This window comes from Aspergillus pseudodeflectus (genome assembly GCF_044049435.1).
Source record: "Aspergillus pseudodeflectus strain CBS 756.74 chromosome Unknown BJX68scaffold_41, whole genome shotgun sequence".
NCBI classification, from domain to species: domain Eukaryota; kingdom Fungi; phylum Ascomycota; class Eurotiomycetes; order Eurotiales; family Aspergillaceae; genus Aspergillus; species Aspergillus pseudodeflectus.
In genome coordinates, this window is record NW_027263817.1 from 18,799 (window position 1) to 37,959 (window position 19,161).

The following is a 19,161-nucleotide window of genomic DNA, read 5'->3' on the forward strand; positions in this document are numbered from 1 at the left end:
AATTCGCTCTGCCAAGCCCGAGCAGCTGACATGCGTGTATCATATCTCCAGGGCGTACGGCCATAACAGTCACATGATGTACCTATTTCATGGAGGCCCCAGGGCTTCTGGAATGTTCAAATGTGCACACTATGCAAACCAGGCAGGCGCTCTGGGAACTCGCAACCTCACCTCCTTGCAAACTCAACTTATTCAAGAATCCCTCCAGATTTCGCACGCAACTGCGCATTATGCCAGCCATGGTATTAGCTAAGCGGACCTTGTGCGACAAGCAAACATCATGCCTAAAAGGCAAATAGGGATTATAGACTTGGATAATTAACCAGTCTGTGCGGGTAACTTCTTCTTGTTCTTCTAACCTGACTCAGTGCCCCCGATACTATGAACTTAGCCTATACCTCGAAACCCTGTACATAGAATGCATGTATCACCTCATGGCCCAATTATTGTCCGTCAATATGATGCTTGATCTACATGCCCCCGGATTACTCCGCCAATAGTCTTGTCAGCCCTACCTTCCCCGCACTATTCGGGTAAAATGAGAGACCACAAAAACATCCTAATACCCCCGATTGCTTTCTATACTTCGAGACGAACCGAGTACATAGCTCGGGATTTGGAGATGATAAATAGCAACCGTCCCTACTCTATCATCGCTGGATTCGTGAGCAGCTCCAGCACCCTCTTCCGTGATTGCCCCTAGATTCCTGCCAAAATGAAACTGCACCAAAGCTCCGCTGTCTTTGCTATCTTATTAGCATCACGTCCAACCCATTCAGCTGCTGCCGATACCGCCTTTCTTGATCCCAGCCGCTACCTCTGGTACAATGAGCCCGCCCCTCCCACCGACTGGGAAAACGGCGCCCTCCCCATCGGCAACGGCCGCCTCGCAGGGACAATTTATGGCGGCGTGCCAGACGAAGTCGTCACGATCAACGAAAACACAATCTGGTCCGGCCCACTGCAGGACAGAACGCCCGAACATGCGCTCGAGGCTCTACCCGTTGCCCGCGAGATGCTGCTCGCGGGTAATATCTCCGCAGCCGGCGAATTTATCAAAAGCAAGATGATGCACCCGGTGGATAGTATGCGGGCGTATAGCTATTTTGGAAACTTGCGGGTGGGGTTTGGGCATGGGGATGGTGAGGTGGAGGGGTATCGACGGTGGTTGGATACAAGGAGAGGCGATGCGGGGGTTGAGTATGTTGTTGATGGGGTGAAGTATACGTACGTGCATACCCCCCTCCTCTTGTCTTCCTATCATTGGGTTTTGCTGATTGGTTTGGTGATCTAGCCGTGAGTATATTGCGAGCTTTCCGGCGGGCGTGCTAGCTGCAAGGTTTGCTGCGAGCAAGAAGGGTGCTTTGAACTTGAATGCCACTTTCTCTCGTGCGGAGTCTGTGACGGGTCTGCAGGCGTCAGCTGCTGGTTCTGCCCCGTGGCTGCGAATGAGTGGCAGTAGTGGCCAGCCTGCTGATGAGAACCCGATCATTTTCACTGGTCAGGCAAGTTTCAAGGCGAAAGGAGGTATGGAAGTCCTTCACAAAACCTCCATCTCCTAGCTCCAGCTGACTGGGCAGCTCGGGTCACCGCTTCGGATGGCACCCTCATCATTACCGGCGCTACTACAGTCGACGTATTCTTGGACGTAGAGACAAACTACCGCTATGCGACCCAAGACAAGATTGATTCGGAAATTCAACGCAAGCTCAACAGTGCTCTTAAGAAGGGCTACGATCGCGTTAAACAAGAAGCCCTAAAAGACTCATCCAGCCTCCTCGAGCGCGCGTCAATTAATCTTGGCCAGTCGTCTGACGAAAAGCGAGCTCTCCCTACAGACGAGCGTATTCTGCGCGCTCGTTCAGGCATAAAGGACGACCCGGAGCTCGTAACCCTAACCTGGAACTACGGCCGGCACATGCTCGTTGCCTCCTCACGCAACACCGCGGAATCCATTGACCTCCCCGCCAACCTGCAGGGAATCTGGAACAACAAGACCACCGCCGCCTGGGGAGGTAAGTACACGATAAACATCAACACTGAGATGAACTACTGGCCGGCAGGGCAGACCAATATCATCGAGACACAGGAGCCCCTCTTTGATCTCTTCAAGGTCGCGCATCCGCGCGCTGAGGCACTAGCACGGGACATGTACAACTGCAGCGGCGTCGTCATCCACCACAACCTCGATCTCTGGGGCGACCCAGCCCCAGTGGATAACTACACCTCGTCAAGCATGTGGCCCATGGGCGCGGCCTGGCTTGTCACACACCTTATGGACCACTACCGCTTCACGGGCGATAAACAGCTCCTCTCCGAGACTGTGTACCCTTACCTTCTCGATGTAGCTCGGTTCTACCAATGCTACACATTTGAGCACAATGGATACAGAGTTACGGGCCCCTCCCTCTCACCGGAAAACACCTTCTACGTGCCTGACAACTGGAGCATCGCAGGCACCGAAGCCGCAATGGATATTGAGATCCAGATGGACAACCAGCTCATATACGAAGTCTTCCACAACCTCCTCGAAGCCGCCGCCGAGCTAGGAATCTCCAACAAGGACAAAATCGTCGCCAGTGCAAAATCCTTCCTTGCGAAAATCCATCCACCTCGCATTGGATCCAAGGGCCAGATTCAAGAATGGCGGCAAGATTACAATCTCCGCGCTCGCGGGCACCGCCATCTCTCCCCTCTATACGGACTTCACCCGGGTACACAGTTCTCCCCGCTCGTCAACGCCACTCTTGCAACCGCAGCCGAGATCCTCCTCGACGAGCGCGCTGATGGCGGATCTGGAAGCACGGGGTGGAGCAACGCATGGTTCATAAACCAGTACGCACGGCTGCACCGGGGGTCAGACGTATGGGCGCAGATTACAAAGTGGTTCTCACTGTATCCGACGAAGAATCTGTGGAATACGGATAAGGGGGCGACGTTCCAGATTGATGGCAACTTTGGTGTCGTGAGTGGGATCACGGAGATGTTGTTGCAGAGTACGAGTCAGAGCCTCGCGGCGGATGGTATCGTTCATTTGCTGCCGGCTCTTCCGGATGCAGTTCCGAGTGGGAGTGCGACGGGATTGTTGGCGAGAGGTGGGTTTGAGGTCGACGTTGAGTGGAAGGCGGGGAAGTTGAGGAGGGCGGTTGTGAGGTCAAATCTTGGGAGGGAGCTGCAGGTGAGAGTGGCTGATGGGGAGCAGGTTAGAGTCAACAATCAGGTGTATCGGGGACCGATACGGACGAAGAAGGAAGGAGTGTACGTTGTTACATTAGGTGGATAGGGATGGACTCTTGGAAAGCCGTTGTATAGGTTCGAACTGCTTGATGCGTATATAAAAAGATATTGCATGCAACATAGTAGCTGCCACCTCGTCTCAGTAACAGCCTTGCATCATACTAGGTTGTTTAGATGTCCTTATTATAAGGTGTGGTACAAGTAATAGTTTTCAGGGGGTTTCGCACCGCACAAAAGAATATAAGATCTCAGGGTCTGTCCCTCAGGCACTTGTCCCGAAAAGCTGAGCACTGCGAAACCCCGGTAATATCTCCTCGCGACTTGGATATACATAATGATGTCCACAAACCTTACTAGAGCACAGATGCAAGACCCTTTAGGTACTTTTCGAACTCCCGATGAATTCAGTATTGGTAGATGGGAAAGGGCATGTATTATACACGTGCGTGCCGTGTAACAATACAACCAATAATCCCATGAGATCATGCTTTACAAACCAGACCCCTGGCAGCAAATGCGTGCCTCGCGCCCTAGAGCCCCAGAGCAGAAGGGTTCATGGACCAGGCAATTTTCAGTCTTCATCTGACTCTTCACTCAATAAATGGCATACACATATTTAATTTTAGTCTACCTCACCATTTATGAGTGCTATGTTTATTTCACTCTCTTATTAGTGCTGTTTGCGTATTTCTGGTTCCCGTGCTCAATACTGGCAAGTGGTCGACGTCATATTGTACAGCGCCAAGGCCCTATTGATCCACGGCGCCCATGTAAAAACTGCTGGTGATAAAAGTGATGGTCGGGCGACTGTCAACTGGGGCAAGTGATCAGCAACCTTTCTTATTATTATCTTCTTTATGAACTGGGATTTGCAACATCCGAACTGGAGGACATGCCTTGCCAATGAAACGCACCTTAGTCCAACATGGGTCTTGGACCGGTCTCTCTGAATAAGGCTAATCTGGCGACTCAATGTTTATGCATCTCTCTAGTTACAGCCTTTGTCGTGCTTCGCTTCTTGATACGGTTTTATTTAAAGCAGCGCCTTGTTCTCGAAGACTGTTAGTAATGGCCTGACAACAGGGAATCTGCTTTAATCATGTCCAATCCTTACTTTTTGAACAGATTCTTGCTTGATCGCATGGGTAAAAGCCCCTTATGCCACACGTCGCCTCCAACTCACTGAATTCCATGCTGAAAGGTTTTAACCATCGCGTTCTGCGCTATCGCCCTGACAAGTAAGGACCAATCAAGAAAAAGAAAAAAAGGATGACCTGTATAACTCAGTATATACTGACTATCCTTGTTTAGTAGGGGAAACCTGGAAAGGATACCAACAGGCTCATCTAAAAGAGCAGGAGATAGCCCTAATAACGTTGGTAAGAATTGAATGCTTTGTTACTTGCCTCTTATGGGTTCTAATAACTCTTATTTAGTACTACTGGGTCATGGCTCTTCTCTATGGGGTCGCAGTCCTATTTGTCAAGATTGCCCTCCTCTCTATCCTGGGCCGCATTTTTGCCTCCTACCCATATCTGGTTTATTTCCTTAATACCTATATCTTAGTGTTATGTCTTTACTATGTGCTATTGCTATTCCTCAAAGCCTTTTCCTGTTCACCGCCGTCAAAATTTTGGGAAGGAAGGGCGGAAGATGGGAGTTGTCTTGGTAGAAGGGGTTTATACTTGGCCGACGCCATTTTCAGCGTCATCAGTGATGCCATCATTCTAATGATACCAATTCCGTTGGCTTGGCGGCTGCATTTACCTCTTCGCAAGAAAGTCCAGGTCGCCGTAATACTCGGCGCAGGAGGTCTTGCGATCGCCTTTAGTCTTTACAGAGTGGTTCTAATTGCCCAGAATGCCCACCCTGAAGACAAATTGTACTACTTTATGCAACTGGTTTTGACTGGGTGAGCGACTGATTCTGTGAAATCTTTTTCTTTTTTTGCGGTTTACTGACTCGGGCAACAGGAATGCTGAATTGAGCCTGGGGTTAATTTGTGCCTGTCTTCCCTCAGTGAAGATCTGCATATCACTCTTCTCTTCTAGCTAAATAAATTATACTATTTTAATAACAAAGGAGAAGTATGCTCTAGGGTTACAGAATACCCCATCATCCTTATCAGCAGAGGGCGAGAACATATTATACTCCTGTCATGCTCATATAATATATGATGATGGAGCAGCAAGTCTAGTAGCGACTGGAAAGAGTATCAGGGTATTACCCTGGGTTAGGCTGTCTGCTATAGAGTCACTTAGTGTTCTATTATTCACATTTCACTCCGCACCATACTCGTAGTTTGCATCCGTGGACGAGACTGGACTCATGTCAGCACCCTCTTTGTCTTGGATGGGGAAGAGTTCTGGGCCATACGTGACGGAAAGCATGAGTGGGTTGTTCTGGGGCGACATGCCAAGCGCTGCTTTATGTATAAGCAACATAAACTCAAGGACAAGCTCGCTGCCCTAAAATCAGACTTTTATTTTAAACTGGAACAAAGATCGAACTATGGGACTAGGCGCGTGGAGGAAATTGCGTGAAAGGGGAGAAATGTTGCTTACATTTTACTACTATAAGATCTAATTCTTTAGGATGTATGTATTTGCATAGTTCAATAAACAATGATCGAGAGGTAAGCTGAGCATCCTGTTTGAGGGGCAAGATTAACAGTCACAAGGTTCTATAAACAGTTAAATTTGCCAAGTAGTAGTAAACTAAAAAAGCTTAAATATCCTATATCTAGCAGATATCCTGTTCTTCCTTTATTAAAAGTGACTTTTAATGTGCTATCTGATACCTGACGTAGCTGACAGAGATCTCGAATAAGGCAGTTATATCAAATCGCCTCGCACACAACGGGATTCTGCGCCATGGAAAACCACGTATCCGGCCTGCGCGTCTTCCAGTCCTCTTTGCCCTCGACCAACGCCTCAGGTACCGAGACCCTGTATTTCTCAATCAAATAGACCACCAGACACCTCATCATCGTATCCGCCAACGCCTGCGCCAGGCACTGCCGCGGCCCAAACCCAAACCGCCACAGCCGGTACCGGTACTCGCTAATCGACGCCTCCATGAAGCGCCGCGGCCGGAACTCCTCGCCGTCCGCGCCCCACGCCGGATCCCGCCGGTTCAGCGCGTTGGTGTCGACGATGAAGCCGGTGCCCCTTGGAACGACGTACCCGCCCACCGCCCGGTCCGTCTGCAGGCACTGCGGGTACGTGTAGTTTGCAATCGGCCGCAGGCGCCCGCTCTCCATGATGCACCCCGCCAGTAGCGTCGTGTTGCTCGCAATGTACCGCTCCCAGGCCTCGGTCGTTCCCTGCGCCCGGGCCTGGGCAATCTCCTCGCGCAGCTCGGCTTGGATATCCGGGTGCACGGAAAGGAGGAGGACCAGCCACGCAAAGGTGCCCATGGTCACGTCGATGTTGGTGAAGAGGCCCTCGCTGACCGAGTGTAGGGCCTCGCTGCGCTTAATGCGGCCCTGGTCGATTGCGCGGCGCAGCGAGACGATCGGGAGGGTCTCGGAAGCTGCGCCCTTGGCGAGGATGTACGCGTACGCTTCGTCGTTGAATGCGTCCCAGCGGCTCTCAAACTCGTGCAGCTGCCTGCGCAGCTTCGGGTAGAACAGCTTATTGATGGCAAACATCGACCACCCGCCCTTGAAGGTATATAGCCAGATCTCGTTGCGGAGATCAATCAGCTCCGTGAGCTCCGTGTTCATGGCCTTGGGGAGCTCGCCGTAGATGATATCCTTGAGGACCCAAAAGGGAAACGAGTTGAGATCCTCGGTTGCCCTGAGCTGCAGCTGCGACGGCTTCATGCCCTGCTCCGCACAGCGGGCTTCGAATTCGGCAAAATGGCGCTGGACGCGCGACGTGACCAGGTCCACATACGCCGTGGCCTTTTGGCCGAAGGGCGGTCCCACGACCGCGTGCACGCGCTTCCAATGCTTGCCGTTGAGCAGGCCCACGCCGTCGCCGATCAGCGCGCCGAGAACCCATCCGGCGTTGGCGCGCCCGACCTTGGTATGTGTGTCCGAGTCCTTGTAGACTGTTTTGACGTCGTCAGGCCGCGTCAGGACGCTGCGTCGTTGGTTAGCACGAGCATGAGCATAAGCATACACCCGAGGGGGGGTTTCAGGGCAAGGGTCTGACTGGCACATACATTTCTGGCACGAGCCCCGTCCAGATGCGGTAGATTGACCCGTATTTCTTCTCGCAGTCGCCCGAGACCGTCTCGCCATCGAGGAACTTGGTGCTCCCACCACCATCGGGGAACTTGTAAGGACGTGTCGGGATCTGAGCTCTCCCGTTGACGGACGGGACGGGGTAACGCCATCGCAGGTATTTCTGTATCATTAGCTTGGCGGCTCGTATAGACACTCAACCGGGACGGTTCCGACTTACATCGATAACATACGATAGGATCGAGTTGCTCCAGCTGTTGGGGTCGAATGCCCACCAGATGAAGACCGCAATGGCCGTGAAAATTGCCTGGGCCCAGGCCAATTGCTCGCGAGACATGTTGCTGGGGTTGCTAAAACCCGACAGAGACGCCGTGGTGAGATTAAGAGATCGAGATGGAAGACCGGGTTCCCGGGAGGCGCACCATGGTCTTTCGTAACAAGGTCGCTCGTGGCTGTGGAACACACCGTAACTTAATTATTTGTATGTAATACGTACTACTACGGTCCCTCCCCCTTGCTGAACAAGGTCATCCTGCAAGGGGCGGCGGCGAGATCTTACATTATGCATACAGCATACTTCTGCAATACGCTTCCGCCGCCCGAGGCCACCTGGATATATATTCCGCATATCAAAACGATTCCAATGTTGCACATTCCTTTTGCCCTCAGGGTATATCTGCGAATAGACCAGCAGTCTGTTGCATTCCGCAGAAAGGCCCGTATTCTTGCTGGGGGCTTGGCTAGAGCATTCCATTGGCTTGTTTGCCGGTGGACCATCGAGGGCCAGGCCGCAGCAAGGGCCTGGTGCGTTGCTGACGAGCCTCAGAACTTGTTGTTTTTCCCAACTACGGAAACCCACGGTGGGCCACATGACCGCTGACTAACCTATCTAGGCGCTGACTAAACTCAGGGCCGCCAACAGTTGCTGCATGTCTTGCATGGCCCCCACCCCCCAACGTGCCCCTCGCTCCTTCTGTCTTCGGCCTCCTTGATCAATAGTGCACACCGCACACATTGATCACCAGCCAGAAATGCTGTTGCAAATGGGCGTGTAACGACTACCAGCAGCCGAGCGCAAGGCAGGCTGTACCAACCCTTTCATTCTACCCAATGGAATCTGCACAGTTCGGGTTCCAGACCATTTGAGGTGACCAGGAACACACACCCGTATGGATGGTACGTCTAGACACGACACATCCAGGAGGAGAATGCGTAGTGTCCCGTCATTTGACCGGCATTTCGTGCCTCTGCTGCTCCTTGCCTTTCCAAGAAACGACTGGGAACTGATGCCATCATGCCAGGAGTATGGATAGAATTACCCTGGCAAGTGACATGCAATAGCCGAGCATGCCATATATTGACCGCGTGTAGAGTGGGCAGTTCTTCGCCTTTGCAAATACACCTGGATTTAATGGCGTTGGCCAAGATGGAGATCCAGCCGACTGTCTTTCCAATTCTAAACGGCGACGACGCGGAGAATGCTGTCTTTCATGTCATCCGCTCGCCATTGGATTCAAGCCTGGCCGCGCAATGGCGACAAGGCGACAGCGTCCGATGGACGCATGGGATCAAGGCCGTATGGGCCATTGTACTTGCACGGTACGCCGCCAGCGAAACCCCAAGTTTTACTGTGATTGAGCACGTGCCTACCTCAGCACATCCGCGTACGGAAGCTCAAGTCGAAACCTGGGAGGTATCTGAAGACCCAAATGCCTACTTTACAGAGGCCGCACGCAGGTGCAAAAGGGATCCGTGGCCCGGAATACAACGGGATCGCCACGTCGGTGGCACCGGCGTTCGAATCCAGAGCGGCAGCCATCAGAATGACTCGTGGGACTGCCAGCAGATATCCAACGACTGCAGCCTGCTTGTAACTCTGAATTTGCGCCGGTCTCCCATAGACATCTCCCTGAGGTACTCGAGTGCAACGATAAGCGACAAGTACGCCCGGGCAATAATAGAGACCGTGACGGATCTCCTCGAATACCTACTACAGTGCCCCCGCGCCAAGATGAGCAGCGTCCGATTCTTGGGGAGGCATGCTTCACGGTTGCTGGCAGAGTGGAACGATCCGAGGCTACTCGCGAGACCACAGACATGTATCCATACATTGATTCTAGCGCAGTGCCAACAGCAACCCACCGCAGAGGCCGTCTGTGCGTGGGATGGCTCAGTCTCTTACGCTGAGCTCGATCGCCTGTCCGGCGTTTTGGCTGGCCGACTTGTCTCGCTAGGCGTGCGCTCGGAGATTATGGTGCCTGTCCTTTTCGAAAAGTCCATGTGGACTGTCGTGGCCATCCTGGGCATTCTCCGGGCGGGCGGGGCATTCGCTCTGCTGGATCCCTCTCAGCCCCGTGCACGCCTGCTGGACATCTGCGACACCTGCCAGGCCAAGACAATCGTGGCATCACGAACCCTCCACGAGACAGCGAGCAAGTTGTGCGAGACGGTTGTCCCTTTCCCGTTTGTCAAGGGCGGCATCGACCATCTTCTTCCACCGCTGAATACACCCCCAACGCCGCCGGGGAATGCAGCAGACGCAGCATATGTTGCCTTTACCTCTGGCTCCACAGGAAAGCCCAAGGCCATCGTCATCGAGCACCAGTCCTTCTGCGCCAACGCTCTCGCGCAGAACAAAGTCCAGGGCCTCAATCGCCATTCGCGGGCGTTTCAGTTCGCTTCCTATGGGTTTGACAGCAGTATTCTGGAGATGCTCATGACCCTGATCGCCGGCGGCTGCGTCTGTGTGCCGTCGGATGCCCAGCGTATCAATGAACTCGCCCCAACCATCAACAAGCTTCGCGCCAATTGGGTCGAGCTCACGCCGTCGGTGGCCAGGATTCTCACACCAGAGACGGTGCCCGGAATTTGGTCACTGCTTCTTGTCGGCGAGCCGCTGTCCCAGGAAAACATCGCGACCTGGTCAGGCAAGGTGCAACTCATCAATGCCTACGGACCCGCCGAGTGCAGTGTCGTCGCCACGATCCAGCCCGTCGTGAGGCAATCAGACCCGTCGAATATCGGCCGGTCCCAATCTGGATACTGCTGGGTCGTGGATCCCCGTGATATTTCCACGCTCCAGCCGCTCGGCGCGCCGGGCGAGCTCCTCATCAGTGGACCCCTTGTCGGCCGTGGATACCTGAACCACCCGGACCAGCAGGCATACGTGCCCGCCCCGCCCTGGGCTTCAGACTTTGGGCTGCCGCCGGAGGAACGCTTCTATCGCACCGGGGACATGGCGTACTATAACATCGACGACGGGACGCTACGGTATCTGGGCCGCAAGGACCGACAGGTCAAGCTGCACGGCCAGCGCATCGAACTATCGGAGATTGAGCACCACGCGCAGCTATATGCAAAGGGGATTGTGGCCGCTGCGGATGTTGTGAACCCGCGCGGGCATGTCTCGGACGCGATCCTGACGTTGTTTGTGGTACAAGGAGCCGGGGCCGAGGTGGTCTTTGCAGGCCAGGATGGAGCAGACCTCCTCGCACCGGTCGACGAGCGCACTCGAGCATTTTGGAAGGAAATGCGGAGCTGGCTTCGCGAGCGACTGCCCTCGTATATGGTTCCGACAAAGTTTGTGCCGATGAATCGCTTCCCCTTGACGGCGACTGGGAAACTCGACCGGCGGACTCTGGTCACGCTGGCTTCCAAGGCGCTGGTCTCGGATGAGCTCCAGGATGGCCCAGCACTGGTGAGTAAGCAGTCTCCAGCGATATGCGACATAGAGAATGCCCTGCGCTCTCTCTTTTCGAATGTCCTGGGAGTTCCTGAGCACCGCATCGCGGCCGACGACGAATTCTTCGCTCTTGGAGGGACATCGTTGAGAGCGATTGAGCTGGTGGCCTGTGCACGATCCAGGGATATCGCCATCACGGCCACCGACGTGATCAACCTGCAGACCGGCCTCTCGCTGCCACGACCTCCCTGACATCCCACCATTCAGTCTCATGAGTGAGGAAACCCGTCTCTCGCCAACCAGCATAGCTTCTCAGTTCAAAGAGGACATTATTGAAGATGTCTACCCCTGCACCCCGCTGCAGGCCGCGATGATGGCATTGTCTGTGAAAATCCCCGATGCCTTGGTTGGCACATTCGCGTTCATGCTGCCACCGCAAACAGACGTTGAAAAATTCAAGCGCGCCTGGGAGCAGGTGATTACCGCAAACCCCATCCTGAGAACCCGGATTGTCCAGTGCGAAAGTGAATTCTTGCAAGTCGTCGTTGCTGCCAACAAAGTGCACTGGGCCGACTCCTACCCAGCAGACGATAGCTGGGCAATGGGCCTAGAAACCGCTCTTCTGCGCGTGGCCCTGATTGATCGGGCACATCATGAGCAGGAACCCCGGTTTGTCGTCAAGATCCACCATGCCATTTTCGATGCGTGGTCCTACGCTCAGCTCCTGGACGATGTCGAGACAGTGTATCAGGGCGGTGCAGCGCCGAAGCGGCAGCCGCTCAGTCCCCTGGTAGAATACATCTCGCGCCTCGATTCCAAGGCAGCACAAGAGTTCTGGAGGACCGAGTTTGCTGGATACAAAGCGCTCCCCTTTCCACCGCGGCTCCCAAGCGGCACGTCGCTGTCGTCGCGCTCTCCTCGGTCTCAAAGCGTTCATGTCCATACTACAACCATCGATGGAGACTGGGCACTCGCAAGCAAGGTGCAGCTGGCCTGGGCGATGGTCATATCCACGCATACGAGTACCAACGATGTTGTTTTTGGCTTGACTGTCTCGGGACGGACAGCCCCCGTGCAGGGCATTGACCACATCATGGGGCCGACCATTGCGACAGTGCCCTTTCGAGTCCGACTCCAACCGGATCAAGCGCTGCAAGATGCATTGGCCGAGATCCACCATCATGCCGTTTCCCTCGTGCCCTTTGAGCACACGGGCATTCTCTCGATTGCCGACTGCAGCGCCGAGGCCACGGCCGCCTGCGCGTTTCAAAACCTCCTGACAGTCCGACTGCGCACAGCAGAGCGATCGCAATCGCTCATGACGGATGCGCCGGAGAACGAGGATGAGGAGCGCAAGTTCAACACGTACCCGCTTTCAATGGTCGTCCAGGCCCGGCCGGACTCGCTGCAGCTCAAGGCGTTTTTTGACGGGTCCGTGTTGCATGACAATCAGGTGCAGATCATCCTGGAGCGATTTGCATCAATTCTCCAACGTATTTTGCACCCGCCACACGATACACGCATCAGCGACTTGATGCTGCCGTGTCCCTCTGATAAGGAGAGATTGACGGCGTGGAATCAGAGGGAACTCGGGAAACGGCTGGAATTCGTGCACAAGCTGGTAGAGGACCACGGGGCGACGCAGCCCGAGTCTGAGGCTGTCTGTGCGTGGGATGGCTCACTGACGTATCGCGAACTGATCAGGGCATCGCACTCTGTGGCTGCGCACCTCCAGGCCCAGGGAGCGAGGCCGGAGACGGTGATTGGCATCTGTACCGAGCGCTCGAAAGGGCTGCCCGTCGCCATGCTGGGGATCCTCATGTCCGGCGCCGCCATGGTTTGCTTGGAACCCAATTTCCCAGTCCAGCGGTTGACAAGTATCTGCCGAGACGTGGATGCGCAGGTTGTGCTGTCGACTGCGCTGCTCCATGACAGGTGCAGCAAGATCGCCAAAAGCGTCATCGTCCTGTCCGACGACGCATTGGCCAGATTCGACGGCGACACGTACCGATCTCCTACACTGAGCCTCCAGAATGCGGCGTATGTTGCGTTCACGTCTGGCTCGACTGGCGCCCCCAAAGGCGCCACCATCGAACATGGCATGCTTTCTCTGGCGTTCAGCGGCCACGCGCCGCTCTGCGGACCGATGCACGGATCGCGAGGTCTCTCGTTCTCGTCGCTCGCTTTTGACATGTGCGTCTTTGAAATTCTCTTTGTTCTCGGCGCAGGTGGCTGTCTGTGTATCCCATCCGAGGCCCAGCGCACAGACAACCTCGCGGGGACAATGGAGGAGATGAAGGTGGACTGGGCAGTGCTTACGCCAATAGTCGCGCGCACACTCACGCCATCCAGCGTACCCACGCTGCAAACGCTCCTCCTGGGCGGCGAGCCCGTCTCGGAATCCGACATTGCAACCTGGGGTCCTCACGTCGCCCTCCACAATGGCTATGGCCCTGTCGAGGGCACCATCATCACGACCACCGCGGTCCGCATCAAGCCGGGACATGATCCATCCACGTGGGGCTCCCGCCCAATGCATCATGCTGGGTCGTGGATCCCCACAATCACCATCGCTTGCAACCTGTCGGATGTGTGGGGGAGTTGGTCATTGGGGGCCCGACCGTGGCGCGAGGATACATCAACCGCCCGGCCGAGACAGCGGCGGCCTTTATTCGCCGTCCGGCGTGGGAAAGCGAGTTCCCGTTCGTTGCGGGCCATCGCTTCTACAAGACTGGTGATCTGGCGTACCAGAATCCCGACGGCAGTCTCTCCATCATGGGCCGCAAGGATTCTCAGGTGAAACTGAACGGCCAGCGCATCGAGCTCCACGAGATCGAGCACCATGCCGAGGCCTATCAGAGCGGCGCAACCTGCATCGCACTGCTGGTCAATTTTAAGCATCTCGGTGGGTCTCGGCTTGTTCTCTTTACCTGTGCAGCTCGGGACGTGGGCTTCGGTGTACGCCCCAACGCCGGGGATGCACTCTTGACCTCTCCATTCGTCCCGGACCCAGACCGATATGTAGAAGACATCCGGCGGCTGAAGGAATATCTCGGCCAGACGCTCCCGCACTTTATGGTGCCCTCGATTGTAATCCCGCTGCGCTATCTCCCTCTGAGTCCCAGCGGCAAGGCCAACCGGAATCAACTGCGCGAGTTGGCAGAGACAATGTCACGGGCTCAACTAGCCAAGTATCTGGGCAGCGACAGCAAGAGGCAGAAGAAACGACAGCCCGTATCCAACAGGGAGAGGCTTGTCTATCGGGCGTTTGCAAGCGTTCTCTCGATACCCGAGGACACATTAGGGGTCGACGATAGCTTTTTCGCACTGGGTGGCGACTCCATCACCGCCATGCGCCTGCTTGGCCTGTGTCGAACGGGGGGGATGAGCTTGACCATGTACGAGTTCCTAAAGTATGATACCGTCTCTCTTTTCTGTGAGCATGCCCGTCCCGTCACTCCAGCCAATCTACCCCCTCCACCTGCGGCTCCGACGCAACAATGTGCACCCGTCTCGGTGCTGAATGGAAAAATCGCCCCTGAACACCGATCGGAATCTAATACAGCGCTCCTGCGGCTCAGCCATGATGAATGGCAAGGCATATACGATCTGGCTGGGCAGCAGTCGGTCGGTTCCATCCAGAGTGTCTATTCCTGTTCCGACGCCCATTCGGGTATGCTGGAGCTCTACACTTCCCAGTATCGAGGAAACCTGATTTTTGCCCTCGAGTGCGCAGATGCCATTAGCCCGGAGCAGGTCGTGGCCGCCTGGAAAGACGTTGCTCATCGACATACTGCGCTCCGCACGCTGATTCTACCTCATCCCGACAGTCAAAATTCATACTTGCATGTTCTGCTTAAGAGCGCTTCGCCGAATGTTGTGGTGTTGCCCAATGCTGAGGATACTCTCGGCGTACTCAAGGCGCTGCCACCGACCCCATGGGAGAAAGGCTCGCCACCACACCGGCTAATCATTGGGCAAGACCGGGCTGGACGGCTCCTTATTCGGCTGGAGACAGGCTCCGCGCTCATCGACGCCATGTCTGTTCCCATCCTCCTAAACGATCTGGCTCTGGCCCTGCGTGGCCACCTCCCACTAGCCGCCGCACCCCCGTATAGCGAGTACTTGGCGTACCTACAGACCCATTCAAAAGAGGAGACGCTTGATTACTGGAAGGGGGCTCTGGCCGGGGCTCGCCCATCCAGGCTCCCACGACGACCGAGTGCCGAGCTGCAAGCTCCCGAGCATCGCTCACTACGTAGATTCATCGAGCAGGACCTCGATCGTCTCGACGCGTTCTGGCGGTCGAACCGCCTGACCGTCGCAAACATCTTCCAGCTCGCATGGGCGCTGCTCCTGCAGCACTACACCAACGCCTCAGACGTCTGCTTTGGCAGTATTGTCTCTGGCCGCGATATCCCCCTGCCGCACATCTGGCAGATGGTAGGCCCGTTTTTCAACATCCTCCCATGCCGGATGGTGCTGGATAACGATGATGACAAGGCAAAACCGCGCACCGTCCTGGATGTGCTTCGCGAGAACCAGAATAGCATCCAGCGTCGCAACGACCATCACCACTGCTCCGCCCCCGAGGTGATCCGCCAGGCTGGGCTTGATATTCAGGGCGACAAGCAGCTCTTCAACACCGTGCTGGCCGTGCAGCCCGAGTTTGAATCTTCCACTACAACAGGTATTGGCTTTAACCTGCTCGAACTGGATGATGCTACAGAGGTTAGTAGTAGACCCCTTCCCCAGCCCATGCTGCACGCCCGAATCCCTGCCAAATCTAACCCTCCCACCATATACAGTACGATATGTGCTTGGCCGTGGTCCTGTCGCCGGGCCGCATTGAGGTGGAATTGCGCTACTGGGCCTTTACCTGCTCAGACACGTACGCCTCGGAGATTCTGGATCGCCTCTGCGGGGCAGTTGGATGGATTGTTGACCATCCCGGGGATCCCATCACTGCCGCCGCGTTTTGAGATGCGATAGTTTTAAGATTATCATAATAAGAATGAAGTAGCATGTTGAACTGAAATCATCAAATGCATCTCTAGATTGTTGTTACAACACCTCCTTGGCCGTCTGGGAAATTACTCGGAAGCCATCGAGCCAAAGGGCCAAGTCACACAGTATGTGGGCCCAGGAGCCCTCGCAGCCCACCCCACCGGCAGGTTCACCCCTTGTTCCCAGTGCAGTCGACCCTCTCGCGTCTCTCCCCGTGACCACGTCCCCAGAAATCTGCTCATATTCCAAGCCTCATGAGAAAGGTTTTTTTTCCACACCACTACTTGCTCTCCCAGTTCATTCTCCTCCGCGGTGACAATGGCGGCCTCGGTAATGGACAGTGAGCATGCAAGACCACGCAGACAGAGTCGACGCACAGTGTCAAACAAGAGACCGATGATACCTTGATGCAGCCGCTCGATTCCCACCAAGAATCTCACGATTCCAATCTCCTCGAAGACCAGGCTCAATACCCTGATCGCCTATACAAAATCCTGCTCGGTATCTTGGCCCTAGTGGCCATCCAGTTCCTCCAAGGCCTTGACAGCACAATCGTCTCGACCGCCATCCCCAAAATCACGGATCAGTTCCATGCACTGGGCGATATCGGCTGGTACCCAAGTTCGTTTATGCTGACCTTCTGCGCCTTCCAGCTGATCTGGGGCAAACTGTACACCTTCTACACGGCCAAATGGACGTACCTGGTCGGCCTCTTCCTGTTCGAGCTTCGCTCCTTGGTCTGCGCCGTCGCGCCCTCGTCAACGACCTTTATCGTTGGCCGTGCGATTGCCGGGCTCGGCGCCGGCGGCACCGGCGCTGGGTCGCTCCTGCTCGTCACGCATCTGCTCCCTCCTCCGCGGCGGCCAACTCTCATTGGGGTCCTGTGCGCGACTTTTGGCTTCGGCGCGGCCATTGGCCCTTTGCTCGGGGGCGCATTCACCGACAATGCCACACTGACGTGGCGATGGTGCTTCTACATTAATCTCGATTTGGACTCCTGTTGCAATCATCAGACAGGTCTGGATGCGCTTGCTTGCAATTCGGATTGTCCTATACGGACCGAGCTCCTTGTGTGGCCTCGTTGTAATCATTATACCATCGGTAGGGGTTTACACGGTTTGATTGCTGTCAATTAAGTACCATTAGTCCTGGCGATTTTGAACATGACAAGTCACGACAGAGACGACGCCGGAAAGATATTCGCTGGTCAAATATAAAAGTTGTGATGCAGGCAAAAGCGCCATCATCATGGCCGTGTCTTGTTCGTCGGTCTCCTTATTGGATGCTCTTCTTCTCTTACTTCTAGTCACTATACCTCTGATAAATCCGCTAACTGTTATCCAGACTGTACTAGTAAAGCTCAACGTTACCTGCAACAGGTACTCCTGAGCCATCTGGACGACGATCTAAGACGCATTCAGGCAACAAAGCGCGGTTAACTAGTTGACTCATTTTGATGGGTCCTGGGTAATGCTGGATTTTGGAAATACCATGGCAAGTCCCATAGCCAGGTTCTTTTGAATCAAGGGAGACCGTGACAAAGGGACTATAGATCACTGACGGCCCGAGTGAGAGTGTACTACATCCCACCTAGATTGGGTCCTCAGGAAAGGGAATATATCTCTTGACGTGTTTTATTAAAAGAGGGCTTGGTGGGCACTAATTAGGCTTACTTAGCCCTGGGTGAAAACAGCCCTGTATTTCAAACGGCGACTGTGTTGACCCTGAAAGGTGAATTTCTCCCCTAACTGTTAACCTTCTTTGGCGTTGCGGTAATGAAAATTTCTAGACTTGGCTAAGCCTATTAAGCAGTGCAAACCAGGCGTTTATTCATGGCGGCTATTGCTGCCAGTAAGCAGCCCTCAAGTGATGTAGTAGGAGCTAGTTCAACAATAGCACGAATTACAATCAAAGTCTATAAGAAATGAATAGAGTTTACCTGGGCCTTTCTAGAAGCATATCTAAGACATCCAAGACCCTCCGTCTACCCGACGTTACTGAACTTGCTGTCAAGAAGAACGTAATCATTGATTTCATTGTTCGCATAAGTATATTAATTTTTGTAAGGCTTAGATTCTTAATTCCTTCAACGGTTGACAGTATTTGAAGTAGCTGAAACCAGCTTGCACTGAATAATAGTTACTAATTAATGACATAAATACAGGACCGCACGAGGTCTAGAACTTAAAAATGGAAAAAAAGTTGGCTAAGAAATAGAAAGAAGGTTAGAAGTGGTGATTTATCCATGCCCGTAACTCCCTCATCATCCGGATAAAATAGACCGATTAGAAGGCTGCATATATGCCCTGGAACCTCTTTCAAAAAGTCTTGCATATTCAAAGACCTAAGTATTCGGGCGGCTACAGCTCGTACAAGTCACGTCGTACAAGCTGCATCTGGATTGTTTATCATCGTTATTGATTCACATCCAACATTGTAAGATGATACCTTCTGCCTCCTCCTGATATTCTCCATAAGCTAAGCCACACTACGAATCAGATGCCTGATGCTTATGGGTCTATCTACTGCGACGCGGAAGGGCTGATGGCTCTTTCGTTGTGGATGGTACGGACTACCGGGTTCGAATGGATATACCCTCGTATCCTCGTATGTCGTGTTCCAAAGCGAAGCTTGCGTACAATGATACTGGAGACCTGAAGGGTGAGGAATATATACAGGGGGTTATTAAGAAAGATGGTTTTTCAATCATGCTACAAGGAGACTCTGGTTCGCAAATTATTTCAGGCTCTCTGGACTCTCCAGCTGATCCCATGGGCATATGTGGAAAGGGACAATGGATCAGTACAAAGCGTGATTGATGTGAGACTTTTTTTCTTCCAGATACAAAACTTTGATATTTATCTTCTATCTTTGACTACTACTTTTTGGAGTAGACAGTGGGCGTCAAGCTCCTGAAATGTCACCTTGAATGATTGGTTTACTACTTATTTTTAGTACAAGCCATGATAATAAAGAGTTGCTTGTTGGAAAATCATAAGTTATAATATCCATCCTTTGGATTGATTCACAATATCTTCTTACT

The 19,161-nt window shown here is 53.8% G+C and overlaps 4 protein-coding genes across 4 annotated transcripts; 3 read left to right on the top strand and 1 right to left on the bottom strand.

Annotated features, from left to right (window-relative positions):
- Positions 1-715: 715 nt before the first annotated feature.
- On the top strand, positions 716-3,283 carry BJX68DRAFT_269618 (glycoside hydrolase family 95 protein; the record flags this gene model as incomplete). The annotated part of the gene is made up of 3 exons (XM_071046396.1): positions 716-1,227; positions 1,295-1,527; positions 1,581-3,283. The coding sequence occupies 3 exons, from the start codon at positions 716-718 to the stop codon at positions 3,281-3,283; spliced, it is 2,448 nt and encodes an 815-aa protein (XP_070896083.1).
- Positions 3,284-6,076: 2,793 nt separating this feature from the next.
- On the bottom strand, positions 6,077-7,766 carry gliC (cytochrome P450 monooxygenase gliC; the record flags this gene model as incomplete). The annotated part of the gene is made up of 3 exons (XM_071048385.1): positions 6,077-7,325; positions 7,408-7,592; positions 7,650-7,766. The coding sequence occupies 3 exons, from the start codon at positions 7,764-7,766 to the stop codon at positions 6,077-6,079; spliced, it is 1,551 nt and encodes a 516-aa protein (XP_070896084.1).
- A 1,089-nt stretch (positions 7,767-8,855) lies between these two features.
- Positions 8,856-16,093, top strand: BJX68DRAFT_277748 (putative nonribosomal peptide synthase; the record flags this gene model as incomplete). The annotated part of the gene is made up of 10 exons (XM_071048386.1): positions 8,856-9,093; positions 9,391-11,318; positions 11,392-13,596; positions 13,713-14,784; positions 14,818-15,023; positions 15,057-15,512; positions 15,552-15,638; positions 15,669-15,704; positions 15,735-15,842; positions 15,965-16,093. 10 exons carry the CDS (start codon positions 8,856-8,858, stop codon positions 16,091-16,093), a joined length of 6,465 nt encoding a protein of 2,154 aa, XP_070896085.1.
- A 432-nt stretch (positions 16,094-16,525) lies between these two features.
- Positions 16,526-17,254, top strand: BJX68DRAFT_269622 (major facilitator superfamily domain-containing protein; the record flags this gene model as incomplete). The annotated part of the gene is made up of 1 exon (XM_071046397.1): positions 16,526-17,254. One exon carries the CDS (start codon positions 16,526-16,528, stop codon positions 17,252-17,254), a length of 729 nt encoding a protein of 242 aa, XP_070896086.1.
- Positions 17,255-19,161: the final 1,907 nt, after the last annotated feature.